Below are 17407 nucleotides of genomic sequence, written 5' to 3'. Positions count from 1 at the left end.
CACGTACTGACTTTAGGAAGCTCATTAGGTTCCAGTCGGTAAAGACGTCTTATTGGACTCTGCACGATCTTCGAATTCTAAGTTCGCTTCGGTGTTATGCGGCGCGACGGTCGCGCGTCGATTTATCTACTCACTGAGCATTCACTAATTATTTAAATTAAGTTTTACCGTGTTACTGAGAATTAGGTGTGTAAGCGTGGTTTGAATCTTGTGTACGCTATTACTGTAACTGGTAGGCAAGGAGAAGACACATAGAAAAGGATTCCGCTTGTAGTTGGGTGTAAGTAAGTGGATACAACTAGCGCCACTGCTGGCCCGCGGGTGACGGCGGAAACATGCAAAACTAGTCCAAGACCTTGTAATTAATAATACGCGTGGCTCACAACCTTGGTCAGGATGTACGCGAGGCGAGATAATCCTTTCGGGGAAATGTATTCATGTCAGAGGAGGTTAGGCAAGGTCGAAAGGCAAATGCAGAATATGATTTGCAGTTTCTACTTTGTACTTCGTACTTCGCTATTGTCGCTTGTATCATTTCCGTTATTCATTGTGTCGTTGATGCACTTATGAAACTTAAGAGAAAAGAATACGAATTCACCGAGTGTCTCGAGGTTATACTTTCTGCATAAGCTTCTGTGTTTTTTATATGCCAAAGTTTTGAGTTTATTAAATTGCACTGGTTGGCACGTATTGACTACTGTGAAAGTTTTAAAGTGCTCCAGGACGCGGTGAGGGGTAAGTAAAATAAAATGTATGACGGAAAGAGAATGCGACGGATATACGAAAGATGTGTATAGAGAACGACGCCCAATCCGATGCCAGTCCTGTTTCATAATGAAGTATATTACCGTGGACGGCTATTGTTTTGGCGAGAAAACTTTTTGAGTACATGGAAATTTTAACGGACCTTTCTCGAGCGCTTTGCTAACCACAATTGCGTTAGTCGCTGCATTAATAATTTATACATCCTTCATGTAACGGCCTGTGACTATAGAGATTTTTACGGTATACACAAGGGCGACGGCGTTAATGAGCGAGGCTGGTACTCGTTCAGCAGAATGAGATACACAAACACATGAAAAAGTTTGCTATAGAGTGTCAAAACTTTCTTGGGATTAAAAGATGATGATGATGATGATATGAAAAATGTCGGCCAATATTCCGTAACTCGCAATTTCTTGGTAAGATAATCGGTTCTTTGTGACGGTAATTTTGAAACTTTTGCTGAATTACGTTTCGCATGAAATATCTGCTTTCGACATCTTTCTACGGATTTACAAGAAAATAGGGTGAAGCACCTTGTTATCACAGTCTTGTATGCTATTCGAAAGCGAAAGCATCCATGCGAATCTTTATAGTCCTCTAACACCCTTACCTCCGACTAAACGAAAAAAAAAAGGAAAAAGCAAAAATGAGAAGTAAAAAAAAGGCTACCGATACGTAATAGTAGTACTGGGGCCTCACGTCGTTTCCATGCGGAAGCCAAGAGAGCCAGAAGGTCGATGCCAATATAGAGGGGTTAGAAAGTAAGGGCGCTGGAAATAAGGGTTGAAATGAAATAGGGTGCCCGGCAAATGGCGGCCTATCAGCCCGCACCGTCCGACAAAAAAGGTCTTGTAGAAGGATTACCATGTTGATGGATGAATTTCCTTCAGGGTGCACGCGTTTCCCCATCCGACTAGCAAGAATTTCGTAGTGGGTGACGGGGTTGGTTTGATAACCCTTAAGAAGGCCAATCACCAGGCCCAGTATCTATGAGTCCCTTATTCCGGCCCTAGACAAGTGGTTCACGATAAATGGCCTCCATCCGAAGAACGTCTTAGCGTAGGATAAGGGCATGAAAAAGCAATGGGAATAGGGGGGCAAGCGAGAGAGAGAGAGAGAGAGAGAGAGAGAGAGAGAGCATGCGCAAGGTCAAGAAAGAAGGAAGGAAGCAGGATCTTCAATGATAAGAAGAAAACCAAAAGAGAAAGGTTTAAGGGTGAAAGTAAAGGAAGAAGGATCGAGTCAAGACTAATAATCGTACGGCCACCGGCTGTTTCGAAAGTCCCTTTAGTCGGCTAACGACAGACCGCAGCATTACCACTGGAACAAAAGCAATTTGCCGAAGCAGCCGGCCGCAAATTAGACGCTTCTTTTCCCTTTTCTCTTCATCTCTTAAAAAAGCGTCGATGTCCCGTCTCTTTTCCATCTGAATTACTTTTCGTTTTACTTCCGTACCGGCCTTTCAGTCACCGCTTCTATTCTCCCGATTCCATCATCCAAACGACCATCCTCCCACTCCCCTATCCCCGCGACGTCTCGCGGCGCCCAAGCCCAAAGTTGCTTCGCGACGTCGCTGAAATTCTATATCGCGTCCAATTCAAACTTAATAAAGCGTCATATACACCTCGCGCTGTTGAGCATTTTTCCACTTTGCACGAAGGGAATTGAAACCGTTGAATGCTCATTTACCGGTACCGTCGCCGTCCCACTCTTGTCAATCCCTTCCCGGCCGATTCTCGCCCTTGAAGATGCCGTTACCTCAAACACCCCCCAACCCCCCTCGGAGTCTACTACACCTTCGTCGCTATGATCTTCCTCCTCCTCGTTTGCCCCCCGCAACCTCAGGCGAGGTGGAATCCTTAATATAGTCCGCGGCGGGGGTGAGACCGAGGGTTGTACACGAGGACAAGCTGAGAATGGCATTCCCAACAAAGCAACCCTCTCACCGCCCTCCTACTCTTATCACATAAAATTACGTATCTGCTATGCGACGCGGAATGGCTTCGAATATAGGCCAGATGCTTTCTTCCTCGTTCCTTTAGTCTAGTCATTAACTTTTTTCTCTCTGTCTCTCTCTCTCTCTCTCTCTCTTTTTCTCTAACCCCTATAACACGTGCCCACGACAGATACGGACACCCATGAACGTTCGCTAATACTGCTCAACTTCCTATGACATCTCTGTAATTATGCGTTTAAGAGCCCATCGCTTCGTTCACCCTTTTAGACAGTTCCTATACATCTCTCCTCTTTTTAACACGTATTCATCCTTAAAGATTTCATACATCTCCTTTTATCTGCTCCCTAACACTATTCCATCGTCAGTCACAATAATCCGTCATACAGACATAAAAAAAATTGTCTTTCTACTTCATCGATACGATCCCTAAGCATTTACGATTGGTGCTAAACAATTGCGTTATGCCGTTCGTGACGAATTGTAGCTATAAATATTACGAGCGCGATTGCGGCATTTCGACGGATACGTTTACGACTTTATCTTTTTTTTTCATTTTTTTATTGTATCTAATGAAACATCCACCGACTCTTTACTATAGTTCTCGGTGGTTTCAACTTTTTATAATTAGGGTCGATTGTAGCTTTGATATAATTGCTCAGTGCTGCTTCTTCAATCTTTAAATTAAATTAATTGGGCAGCTAATGGGTCGTAAATATTTTTACTCGAAAATTTATCGTAATTTCCCTTTGATATACTTATAAGACGTATACTGACGTAGCGTTTGCGAAAATAAATGGTCGTTAAAATAACTCGCAAAAATTTCCATTGTAAATCAAAGAACGGCTTATCGGGCTACTGTCTAACTTCAGAATTCCGAATCTATCAGCTAAAGCGAATTCATCAGCTAAACGTCCCATTAACGAATTTCTCTCTCGCCTCATAAACCCGGCAAATAAGATTCTCCACTGTGTATACGTACTATGTGTATTCTCAATTCACAAAGAAAAAAGGATGCTCCCAGATTTACGTACGTTCCACAAAAAAAGTAGCCGTGAAATGTCAGAGCTCTTCCAGATGCTAGAAATTCACGGTGTACTCCCTACGGTACGACTGTAAGATTTTCCTTAGAATATATAAATATCACACTGTATACAAAAGTACATAACTTACAAATATACCAGATACATGAATTTTAACCGTAGCACAAGCCGTTAATCAATCCCAATGCAATTTCTCTGAATTACGAAATTCCCTAGAAAATAATATATTTCTGCTTAGTTGATTTTAATTGTATAAAATCATCCTCTAATCTCATTCGTTCTACAGAGTGTGCACGAAGCTCGTAACCCGTACTGCATTACTGTATATGCCTTACGTCCTATGTATTACCTATACTATATACATGCAAAGTTCCTTTCTTGGCTTTTCAGCTTGCAGAAACTCATAGTCGTCCTTTAAGTCTAGTCAAAGTTCGCAGAGACACGCCGTAGCAACGACTCAATTTCATAGAAGCAATATTAGGTTAGATGACGGGGTGGTTAGGAGGTGCTCGGAGTCAGAGAATGTCAGTCACTTTCTTTTCTACGATATTCCACGTTGGCTTCAGCGTTCCTACATTCCTCGATATATTAAATACCTACACATACCTGAGTCGTGGTTCGACTTGAACGTCGTTATGGGATCAGACGATTATGAGCCATATATATTATAATATAGATATAGATAGCAGATATAGTAATATAAAGCAGCTTGACTGCTCTGTGCTCGTTCTACAAGCACATGGAATAGAGATCGGATAACGAGAAGGGTAAGGAAGGTTAAATCGACCTTCATTTCGTTACAGGCACTTAAACGGCGTTTTAACTTAGGGGTGACATTTTTCTTGCTACGGAGCTTCTAGTCCTGGTTGAGGATAGGGGTTGGCATCTACGGTTAGCTCGTGGAGCGGAATGAAAATGGAATAAAGATAGGTGGCTGACTGATTGGATTCCGGCTGGCGTCCCGTGATCCATCATCCGTTAGGAAGTCGGTTCTGCCTCTTGGATAAGCACGTAGCGTTGCGATAGAATAAAATGATAAAAACTATAGTGCACTTAATAATGAGAGAGTCTTAGGAATTAGGGATTCTGGGATAATGTTGGATGTAACGCTGAACAATTGATTTTGGGGTACCACCTATGTTGGATACGTGTAAGCTTGGATGATCCATTCTTAGCGGCTTTGGATTATCGGTACTATCGAGTGTGATAGTTTAACAGGGATCGACTTTTTGAATAATACACTTACTCAATGTATTAAAGTAGTTTTAACGCTATATGTATATAATTGCGTCTATCGTGTACTTTCGGGACGTGCGGCATTTATAACGGTAAGCCGATCTATTTTTTTTAAACTACTACCTTGTCCTGGAAGCCACGTGTCCTGGTAGTCGCTGATACGTATCAGACAAATTTTGGAACGTACCGGTCGACAAATTTATATATATATATGTATATATGGGTATATTTGTTAGACAAATTTTGGAATTAACGATGGAATTTCATGATTTAGAGATCCCTTAGCATGCAATACTGATAGTAGTCGAATTACCATATCCAGTGAAGCGACCCGGTAGCACATAAACGTGGTTGCAAACAATTCCGAACTATCGGTAGAAGTTGTAGGGGCGTGAGGGTGGGGGTGGTATGATTTAATTAAATATCAAGAAATCCTTTATGCAACGTGGTTACGTTATTAGATATAGGAGATAATGGAACAAAAGGTACCGGTAATGGCGAATGTCAAACTAATATATCTATTCAAAATTTCCGCCGACAGTTTCAAGTTTCCCATTCTCAATTCAGCTATCCCGTTTGTCAATTTCGCTAAAGGCACGGCCGAGCGCCGGATACGAAATTTCAATGGGGATTTTCCAATTTCCTTTTAAGACCGTCCTTTTGCAAAATTCGGCTATAAAGCCGCGTCTGCCTGCGACCAAAACACTCGTTCGATTTCGAGGTTGGCATACATATTTATATGTTAACAAGATTTCCCTTTCACGCCATTTTCCCTTGACTCTCGAACCCTCGCTCGGGAAACTCCAAGTCAAACCAGGCTTTCGACTGCCTCTCTATCGTAACGGAAGGCTTCGTGACTTAAACAGCAGCCATTATTTAGGACTCTGGCGAACCTTCTTTTCCGCTCTCTTGTTACGTAAAGGTGTGGATGGGGCGTCGTGATTGTTGAATGAGGAGCAGGAGCGCGGGGGGAGGGTGGTGGTATCAGGAGAAGAAGGGAAGAAATTCGAATAATCTACGAGAGAAGGTGCAGTAGGCGGGTAAGATTGTTATGAAGAAATCTGCGAAATAGATAGAAAATCTAATGGCGATGATGGTATATATACTACTATATACAATATAGTATAATATATAAGATGCCTATTTCAAGAAATTCGTTTTCCCTTCGACCTCAGCACCGATTTCATTTAAGATTCCGTGGCTTTGCCATTGGCTCAAGCCTCGATCGTTGATTTACAATTTCATCCAATCCCCGGGGTGATCGTACGAATGATCCATATATTCAAAAATCCTACGATTAGAGCGACTCCCGTGGATCACCCACGTGGTGACGTCGAGATATGGAAAAAGAAGAAAGAAGAGACAGTATATATATATATATATACCAGGTACAATGTACATATATAGAGCAGTGGTATGGTTTGGCAGTAAAAGGGGTTAAATAGGGGCGAATTACGGATGTCGTTATTGGGGAAAAAAAAAGTAATTTTCTATAACGAGAAAGAAGAGGGTTTCGCGCCCCTTTTCTTAACTATCACCGAGGTGCTGAATTAAAAAATTACCAGAATCCACGATGCTGCTGGTCCGTATCCAAGTACGCGTTTTCTTTACGAGGTTGTAAAAGTGTGTCAAGTACGTTATAAATCATCCTTGAGGTTGCACTTTGATCCTAAATTATACACTCTGGGCTTTACTTAGACGTTTTTTTTTGCATTTAGCGGTGTCTCGCTCTTTTTTAATTACACGATATTCATGAAAATCGTATAGCCGTAGGCTAACGATTCTCAATGTCCCTTCTCTGTACGTCTCTAAATCCACAAGGACTACCGGCTGAGCTAGGTAAGACTACGACTACTTCTTTAGAGAGAAGTTGGCACTAAAGCTTTTGTCTTGGGTTTCTCGCAGCTTCTTTGAAGAATTTTTGCCATTGGAAAGCTTTTGATGTTGGAGTCTCGACACGATTCACTAACTGTGAGAAACGCAGGGATGACGTCACTCGTTCGTTTCTTTATATGCATACTATAGAGAGGATGATAGAGGTATTACATATATCAGTATAGTAAGGTCTGAAATCATCCTGTATTCTTATGAATTTTTTTTCTTTTTTTTATGATAAAGCCTTTTTCTTCTGAAAAATAATTTTGCCATTAGAATAGGATTCGCGTCCATCCAATTTCCAATATTTTAATTCATTCAATATTCCACCACTGTTCTTTTCACTCTTCGCGGTACTTGATATCTCCTCACCATAGGTCGAAGTAATTATGAGGTACTCTTGCAGGAGTGGGGCGAGGTTAAATTTTAGTTCGTTAGGGGAGCGATTTACCGGTCGTTTCAATGGCGAACTTTTAACGACATTGTTTCGCAAGTTTGTAAGCGGTGGCCTCTCTCGTTTTATGAGATCATAATTATACAGGTTATATATATATATATATATATATATATATATATATATTCGGGTAATCAAGCCGTCTACATATTTCCTACGGGCTAACTACAACCATCTTACTCTGACTTATCTACCTGGCTGACTATGTCGTGGCTTTTTCACTACGCCACCTGGAGTATGTAATACGCAGGGTCGTCGCGCCGCAAAAATGTGGACGTGAAAATGTTGGAGAAATTTTTCGACGAGCTGGATTAAAGACCCCCGGGCAATTCCCGGGTTAGCTGGTACAACAGTTTCACATTGAATTTTGTTTCTCCGTCATCTAACGAAGCCTGCGCCTGGTGCAAGTAGGTATAACCACTTGTCACTCGGCATAAGGTCAAGCTTTTAATTAATTCATAAGCTTGCAATCGATGATACACGAGAAGCGTAGCTGGACCAATTAACATTTAAAAAATCAAAGCGAAAAACGTGTCAAGTCTGTATGAAAATTATTGAAAAAATTCGGAGAAGGATATGAGAGTGATTATAAAGCGAGCGGGCGGGTACATGAATACTAATGGGGATTGTGATAAATTCGTAAATTTATATCACGACGCCAGTGGGTAGAATAAAGGGAGAAAAAAATGAGTGACTCCCATACACATGACGACCATGAAATATAAATCTGAAAGGGTATCAAGGGTGCTTTTCGGAATTTGACTGTAAAATATTAAGGCAACGACGAGCACCCTCATTTTTTCTCTATCAGAATTTCTTCGGCTGACGACTGCTAAGTGCCTCTTAATACTGTTTTACTGCCTTGGTACTTTTCCCATCCGGGCAACATTATCGTCATTACCCACAATTCCCATTCCTGTCATCATCGTCACCCTCTACTCTTGGGAGTTACCTACCTATCCATACATATTCAGCCTACCCACCCTGGCGTTCCCATGAAGATGAATGAAATTTCGGGGAATCTATGGGACTGGTGGACAGTGCCTTGCTCTATGGTTATTGCAACGCTCTACCAAATCTCTTAAGAGGGAACTCCGTAACCATCCGTAACTCGGTGACTAATTTATTAGAAGCTCAAGCAAGCGAAACGTGAGCCGAGTGAAGATATATGGGGAATGGACAAATGGACGGTAACAAGCGACGGTACAATTCGTTGAACAGCGTTGAATCCGCTAGTAGAGAAGCGATGGCGGCTGCGCTCGATATTCTCGGCACTGGCTGCCTGGCAATCGGACCCTGGTGCTCGTCCGGCTCAAACAAAGCCGAAAGCGGCGAAATTGTTTGCCCGGAATTTTCCGTTAAAAAACAAGAAAAAAAAAAAGAGTGCAAAAAAAATGACGGAACAGCAAAAGAGACAGAGAGAGAGGGAGAATGAGAGAGGCAAGGGGGAGAGACATAGATGGCATCCTTTAAAGCTGCAAATTCGTAGTGATACGTTCTTTGACGAGGGTCAATTGGAGGATTAGAAGTCCCTTTGTGGTAGGGCGCAGCTAAGAAAGCTAAATCGTATGGAATAAACGCGAGTCGAGCTAGCATATGCTGACGCCGTATAGAATATTCAAGAGTACCTAGTAAAAAATTCTGTTTGATAATTTCAAATAATATCGTCAATGCGCTATATACTGGTCTGTATACATATTCTTAACGAGGTATCCATCCCTCGTCTCGTGGGGGCTATTTTATAATTCTTCGTTCCCCCAGTCCTGGGAGCAGTCCCTAAAACCAAATGGAACCGAAGGAAACGACATTTCGAAGGAGTCGGACCGGGGCGTATAGCTCTTAAGAAAATTGGCTTGTCCGAAATTCTCTGGTGATCTCCCGTTTACGTTCTGACGTAACGTATATAGTACGCCGTGGCTACAAAACCAACTTCGGGATCCTGGTGTGACTTCTTCGTCGTCAAAATTTTACTGTCCAGGTCCTGCACTCCCCAAAATTATAAACTTTGTATTTCCTATTGATTCCCCAAGGCCATTACCCGACCGACCCTCTAGCTTCTGATTCCTTTCTTCCCCGTGTCGTACCATATTGTTTTTCTTACGGAAATTTACTTTTCCCCTGTCACTTTACGTTCTGTTTTTTATTTCTACGTCACCAGGTGTATACCGGGTGAGTTATCCTAGACTCCGAATACGGCAGGAGCCTCCGTATGTATTAGGTGGGCTATTCTCTATTCGAATAATTCATTCGGTTCTCTGTTGACAATTTACCATTAATTTGTTATCAATGACTCGCTTACAGAATTATTCAAGTTGTCGCGGCAATTTCACCTTAACGTGTTGGTAATCTGATTAAAGAATAGCGGACCTAATACGAACGAAGGCTACTCCCAGATTCGGAGTCCAGGATAACTCAGCCAGTATATACAGGAGGTATCCTTCTATCGTGGACCTGCTGACCTATAAGCATTCACATAAAAATTGATGATTGCCCTTATTACAGGATGATTTTTACGTTCTGTGCCGTTGGGTCTCCTCAAGGTAGATTTCGCAAACGAGCGATCATTAGCTGGTCCTTTACGAGCATCCCGGTGGAAGCGTTAAGATAAATTCGAAGGAAGAAAATTTGTGTTTGCGTAAGAACATTCCGCGGTGTACAAGTATGCACTATGTATATATGTATATATATGTATACCCTGGTGCGAGTTCCTTCACGAGTTCAAGTATTTCTGAAAGAGCTGAGAGAGAGACGTGAATAAACGGTATGAGAGGGTGATACCGATACAGGATGATAGGGCAGGTACCTCGAAATAGACGAAGACAGGCTGAGATCCGTCGGAGGGTGAGAAGGAGAGACAGAATATGTTTTTGACCACAAAGTCACTAATGGGACTTAAAGGATCTGCGGTAGAGTTAGGGGAACCCCCGAACCAGGGAATGCATACCCGCCCTATCTAAACATCATTATTATACGTATCCTTTGTCTAACTACATGCTCTCGCTAGCCCCCAATTATACCCTGATAGGCGAAATTACAGGAAACCTTCGACTCCTCCGATACCCTTGTATACCTCCCTGTATCGAAGATATTGTTCAATGGACCACGGATTATGTAAACGGGATGCTGTGAAAAATTATGAGTAAACGTAGATAAAATAATATTTTAGATCGATCCTTTACATAGATGGAAATTAATAAAAAAATTATATGTCTGATCTAAATATATTAATTAAGAATTAAAGGATTGGTTCAATTATTGCAGCACCAGATATACGAACAAATCAACATCCCCGAGTCAGTAGGACAGAGAATGGTATCTATGCTGCGTCGCTTCTTCATTAAGCCGCGTGCACACGACACGATTTCAAATCACCATTTTTATTCCATTTTGCCAGTCTACTGCCGCGCTCTACGAATAATATTGGATCACGTTGCGAGTGACGTGTCGGCATCGATTGGATTTAAGTAAAATCGTAGCGATTCTGAACTACTCGTTCGCGCATGCGCACCAAGCAGCATTTTCATTGCGCGAAATCGAATCGCAATATTCGCAGCTTTGAAATCGCTCGACGCATCCTTCGCATAATTCGCGTTGGGTAATTAATTGCCGAGATTGTCTGGCAATACGGCCGATAGATATCGATGAGTAATCGAGTCGGTCGCGCGAATGCATGTAATCCGTGTCGCTGCGTAGAAATGCGACCTGGCGTTATAACGACGACGAGATTCTGATGTGGAATGCTGTAGCAAGCTCAGAATGGAACAAAACAAAATTGAACAAGACAGGAAGGGATTGTTGAGCGAGCAGGAAACGTTCTATATGAACCTTATAGGGTTCGACGTTCATTATTATCATTATAGAAAGATTAAGGGTGGCTCCCTATGTATAGGAATGATAACGACCCGTTGACATCGCCATAGTAACCCAGTATTGGATATACATTATTTTATTCGTCCAAGGTTCACTTGACGTTTTATCATGGCCGTTGGCAAATGGTATTAAATTAACATGGCATTTCTGATATGGTTGCATTAACTAAACGAAATTATTTATACGTTCCCCATAGTTTTGCCACACGCACTATAGAGTCCTCCTGATATCCCTATGAAACCCACAGTAAAATCCAACGTAGTATCGGCCATGTAAATTGTATAAAATTAATACGTGTTATTGCACTATGTGATTTTACTTTTAAACAGTGGTAAATATACTGTAGAACTGGTTTGGCTAGGCTGTGGTAGACGTGGTACCAGCTCGCGGATTTCAAATGGATTCTAGAAGCTGCAAGTAATTATAATGAAGTTCCCAGTAGAAAAAGTACCGACTAGAACAGACCAGTGGCGAAGTGGTGGCTCAGAGTTTGAAAATAGGATTCGAGGTAGAAAAACATTCAGGACTTTTATTGACGGCAATCCATTACGTTCGTGCTTTTCAGCTCCCCATCCCTTATCCTTTACCCTGTTCACATCCCTCTTTAATTTCCAACCCTTCTAACTTGCCACCGCATTTAGCCTCCCTTTTGTTTACTCCATTCCTATATATCCTTTCGTCACAACCCCATCTCGTACTCATCCCCATCTGTACCATCTAATTGCTATCTGATATCACGGTCTGAAATTCCGCGTAAATCCTACGGGAAAAATATTTCATCCCTTAGTGCGTCACGGTCTAACAAACCGGAATAAAATTCTTGGTTGATGATATTTAATTACTCTTTTCGTTACCCGTACTATACATTGCTAATTTAACTTTTTGGCTGGCATGTAACTTTTTTTTTGTAAAATAATATTTAATTTTGGATTTGGATTATTTGGACTTGGGGTGGAACAAGGACCATTTCGAAATTGGTTAAAATGCTGTGCGACACGATTATACGTAGGTTCGCCATTTCCCAATTTCCTTCCCGTTTCTCTTTGATCCTTAGTTCGGTTCCTTATATTTCTCCTTGATGGTGACAAAGGGAAAAGTTCCTCTTAATGACAGAAGTTTTATGACTGGCCATGAATCAACGCGCAATCGACCCCATCATTCCTTTAAGGTGGATCGACCCTCTATATCCATACATATATAGAAGAGTGTTACGATACTTTACGGATCTTTCGGCTAACCCCGATGAAAAGTCGTAACCTAAGGGTCGAAAATGTCTTCCGCTTCTTTTAACGTCCCATGAAAAATATTGAAGCGTCGAGATTTTCACGCACAATTATTTTCACAGAAAATGTTTGGTCCGCATAATAGTCAGGTAAGAGGCAATTTAATGGAATTTTAATTTTAATAATTTGTTAAATTATTTACCGTATCATCTGCCGTATCTTTTCAAGTGTCATTCCCATAAAGAATTTAAATAATATTTCGATCGACAGTTCTAAAAGTCTGATTTGTGCTCTTGTATATGAATTATATCTTTTAAAGATTTATACGCAAGAATATCATCCCTTATTTATTTACCCCAATAAGTTCCACTTACAAAAAAAAAAAACCTTTCTTAATTCTTCCTTTTACCAAGCTCGAGCATATTTCCTATATAATGTGTTTTCTATTTTGTGACCCCATCATTTTTAACATTTTTCCCGATTAATCCTCCCCCAAAAATTTTCAAATATCCATAATCGTGACGATTTTCCTCGTGTTCCAATGTGTTATCTATCGAGTGATAAAAAAATATGGGAGAAGTGGCCAATGAAATTTGAATAGGAAATAACGAAGACGTTAAGCCTATAAAATAAAATGGCGATGGGAGATGAGAAAAGATTAGATAGATATCTACCATGGTATTCGCCATACTGGAAAAGATCGTTTGGTTCAATGATAATCGGGCGCCTGCTTGGAAGAGGCACGCGCAAACGCTTGGGAATTATTATATTCAATGACGAGCGGGAAACTTAAATATTATTCGGAGTCCACGTAACGCAAGAAAGATCAAAGTAACACGTCAAATGTATGTGATTATCATAAAACTAGGTGGATCAACCCAAAACTCGAAATATTGCATCATGAATTTCTATCCCTGCTCCTCCTAAAAATGCCTTCATATTTTCTTATGTACCTTTAAAAGAAAATATTAGCCTAACTCTACATACCCTCTTTCCCTCTCCTTCCTCTCTTTACCGTACAAGTATCACTAGTTTTATCATTAATGGTGGGTGAGGGATGACACATTTTTTTTTTCACTATAAGATTCATCTTTGACCTCGAATTTATGTTTCACAGTAACAATACAGATCCCACGTTGGACCAAAATTATTCATCCGCTGAGCTTGCTTAACGCATCTACCCCAGATTGTGGTTGTAACACAGTCTTCTCAGATCTCTCGATCGGGGTCCTAGTCTTTCGTGTAGTGAATCTAACTAGGGATCGACCTTCTTTCTTTTTCTTATTTTTTGCACCATTCCTCGCTGTTTGCCCCAGTTGCCTATATATTTTCATCCCTTCATAAGGTTTTTTACAATGGTTCTCGCAGCTCAGGACTTTTTTCCTCATGCCTTCAATAAATAATCCTCCCGTTCCCAGTTGGACCACGAAGGGACCGTAACTCCCTCTTGGAGAAGTAGGAGCTCACGAAAATAGGCGTGCCGCATTTTCCTCCTATGTGTCATTTTTTTACTTTACCTGTCAAAAGGTTAAATAAAAGTACAGTGAGGTAGCTCTGTCGTATTGGTTCTGTTACATAAAACTTATTGCTACCCATGTAACCTATGGACGAGAGAGAAAATGGTAGAAGGTCGCCGAAAACCCCCATAGCTGAAGTGATATTGGAAACATACGATACATATTTTAGGATTTTACATAGGGGATGGTTCAATTCCTTCGTCGAAGGTAGCCTTATGTATATGCATATAATATAAATAAAAAAAAGTTCAAATGACGGTAGCCATTCGACTTTAGTTCGTGCTAGGAAATTTCGAACGGAAAAAAAAAATAGTAAAAAAGGAGCAATACTGACAGGACTGTAAAAAACGTAGAAGGGAGAAATTGGCAATTCCTACGACACCCAGTGAACGCAATCGCAAGGGTTGCGTTACGAAGTCCCCATTTCGTTTTACGGGAATCAGTCGTCCCGTGACTGTGGGCCAATTGCCATGTAGCAACTTCCGAAGGGTTAGGAGATCGCCGAAGGGTGGTCAGGATGTCAGAGGGTAGTTAAGGACCGCAATCGTAACCAGCTAGAAGTAACTTTGACTATACTTTCCCATGGGATATACGATAAATCTCATTCTATGATAATTCATGGTAATGCCCGAAACCCCCCATAGTCACATTATGAAAGTATTCGCGAATTTACTAGATATAGAAATAGCGGGAATGTGAAATTTATCTATTTTGTAAAAAAAAAATTCAAAAAATGAATATAATAAGTACGTTCCGTAAGCCTTTAAAATACTTTTGTTAAAATATAATTATTCCCATAAGAATAGTATCCCATTAAGGGACTTACCTTTAACGGCATTCAGTTTGTTCCCGACCATCTGCTTCGCCACGAAAGCCGCCATTGTGCTCGCTGCTCGTTGCTGCTCTTTCCGGATTCTTCAAGAGCCTGATAACAGATGAGAGAAATGGCTATTAGTATTTTCCTAGGAGATCCGCACGGAATTACAGCGAATATGATATCGATCCCGTATTAAAGAGCCACCGTTAATAATACCTTTACTTCTGTCATTTTTATTATTTCAATCCCGCGGGATTCGTTCGATATATGCAAGAGCGAAACGATAATTAAAAACTAGTTATAGATCTACGAATTTTGTTCAGTTCTAAATATATTTATACAAGATGAAATATATATATATATATATATATATATATATATATATATTAAATATTATACATCTGTATTTTATACCAATTTGCCAGTTTTCCGCCAAAATCCACAATATTCCGATCGTAAACAAATTCTGGAGGAACTTTAAGAATGCTATTGGGATCGGACCGAATGGAGGTAAGTGTGTCGTGGAGGGGGTTAAAGGGCGGGGAAGGAAAACTTTTTTCGTGTATAAGATGAAATATCGTTCCCCCAAGGACGATAATGCCGTTGAACCTTCTTCGAGAGAAAGTATTTTAATCTTATCTCACATTCGACTATCAAGGTTCAAAGAAGGTAAGGGTAGGTGGGGGTGGTACGTGAGACAGAGAGAAGTGGGATGGAGACTGAAGGATAAGAAATAAAAATGAAAGAGTAATAGCGAAATAAGAAAGACAGAAAGAGAAAAAAGAAATAGGAATTTGTCAAAGTTCAAATGACGATTTCTCGAGATTGCCGTATCTTAGTTGTTCCTTGAGTAGACAGAGGTCACCGTGAAAAGGGCAAAGAAGTCGTCCTTTAGGGGACGGAATGAGATCGACCGTGAAATATATTCATGTCCAAGAACCGACAAACAAACATTCGAGGTTAGGATGGAGTGACAGAGCCAAACCGTAAGATCGATAAGAGGTACCAAAGAAGCTGCGGAGACGCTCGGCGTCGAGACGTCTCGGCGCCTGGTGGCTCCTATACAATACGACGATTTCACAACCTACAGACAACCTTATTGTTATAATGGATAATACCGAGAGAGTCCTACATTCACTCTCGCGTCTTCCTTTCTTTCCTAGCAATCAGAAGCTACCCTTATATTCGGATATACGATCCTGTAGCTTCTTCCTTTGATTCGATACTCCAAGGTCTCTTTGATCCCCTTTTGGCATGACAGCTATTCATGAAATTTGCACACACGGTATACAAATATATATATAGACTATAGAATATACAATTAAACCTATATATAGTACATTGTTTTGCTTTCAACCCTAATTCACAGGTTACCCTGTCAACCTACCGACTAGTTTCCTAGCTGATATAATCCCTTCAAACGTCCCTTATCCACGTATAAAGGTATTTCACGTTAAAAACATCCGAGAGAAACTGTAGCCACGGCGGAGGTAAGCAGTATCGATGTCATTTTGCGGACTTTAGTAGCACAACTCGCGTCTGTAATTCTATATGGTTCAGCGAGTGCACTTCGCGATGTGTACATTCAGAAATCCTAGACTCTGGTTGAAAGAACGGTTTTACGAAGCAACTATGAGTTTCAAAAGTATATAGCCGAAGTAGTGCTGTAAAGAAAATCGGAAAATTTTGAGCTACAATCAATATTTTGTTTGTCCATTACGTCAAACAAATCTAAAAGTAGAGTAATCAAATGAATCAATGAAATCGTCGCAGAGGAGAAAATGGCTGTGGTGGTATCAAATGATAATATGTCTATTGATAAGGATTTGCGAAAATTCTTCGAGTCAACGAGCTAGTCTGATTTAGTGAACGCCTAATACGGATGCTGTGTATTTTCTAGAAATTCCTGGAAGACTAGAGATAGGGTATTGATTAGGGACGATAAAAACATCTGTGGATATTTCGTTAATTGGTTATTCAATGTTAACACGATTTCACGTAATTTTCGTAGTGAATGATAAATTGATATAATTTTAAAACGGGATGAATTCTTGATTTTGAATTTTTTTGTCATCTCGATAGTCTTCTTTTGAAAGTACGCTCGTTAGTAGAATTTTCAGGACATCTGAGTTCTTAATCCATGTTCTAATTAAATAGAATAAAGGGACGAGTTTAAGCTTTAGCTGCAGCTAAATCCCTCCCCCAGAGAGGGCTTAGGACTAAAGGGATGATTTTACCGATCTTGGAAAGCAAAGGGTTGGTAGTGACGAAGGTGAAATGCCGTTATTCAGAATTCCCGTTTACAATATGTCGAGGGTTAATCGCCTCCGTATTTGAACATTCTAATGGTTTGCTCTTCCGCTTTTCCATTCGTTTCTTGACTTTTACCTTCTAATGATCTTTCATCATTAACTTCTCTTGCTCGAATGAGTGACGGCGATGTGAATAAAAAACCTTAGAAATAGTATTGTTTAAAAATGCAATAAAACAGGAAAAAGTTTATGTACTCAGTTCATTTATAAATTTTAATCACCTACAAAACGAGCTATAGGTAAACCATAACGATAGTACTTGTACCATAACTACATGTATACACAGATACCATTCCTTAAATTAAATTATCCTTTTATTGATTAATTTCTTGTATGCAAAA

The 17407-nt window shown here is 40.4% G+C and overlaps 1 protein-coding gene across 2 annotated transcripts in view; it reads right to left on the bottom strand.

Moving 5' to 3' along the window:
- The window catches only part of LOC107267526 (complexin), a 163073-nt gene that overhangs the window by 86726 nt on the left and 58940 nt on the right, over positions 1–17407 (bottom strand). For both annotated transcript variants that reach the window (XM_015739362.2, XM_025084854.1), the window contains one exon: positions 14764–14862. In XM_015739362.2, coding sequence (XP_015594848.1) covers positions 14764–14818 — 55 coding nt within the window. In that variant the 5' untranslated portion in view covers positions 14819–14862. The remainder of the gene's footprint in view (positions 1–14763; positions 14863–17407) is intronic.

The sequence above is a fragment of the Cephus cinctus genome, unplaced genomic scaffold (genome assembly GCF_000341935.2).
Source record: "Cephus cinctus unplaced genomic scaffold, Ccin1 Ccin1_scaffold0407, whole genome shotgun sequence".
NCBI lineage: Eukaryota > Metazoa > Arthropoda > Insecta > Hymenoptera > Cephidae > Cephus > Cephus cinctus.
Note: the sequence above shows the minus strand (reverse complement) of the source record. Positions and strands in the feature narration are given on the sequence as shown.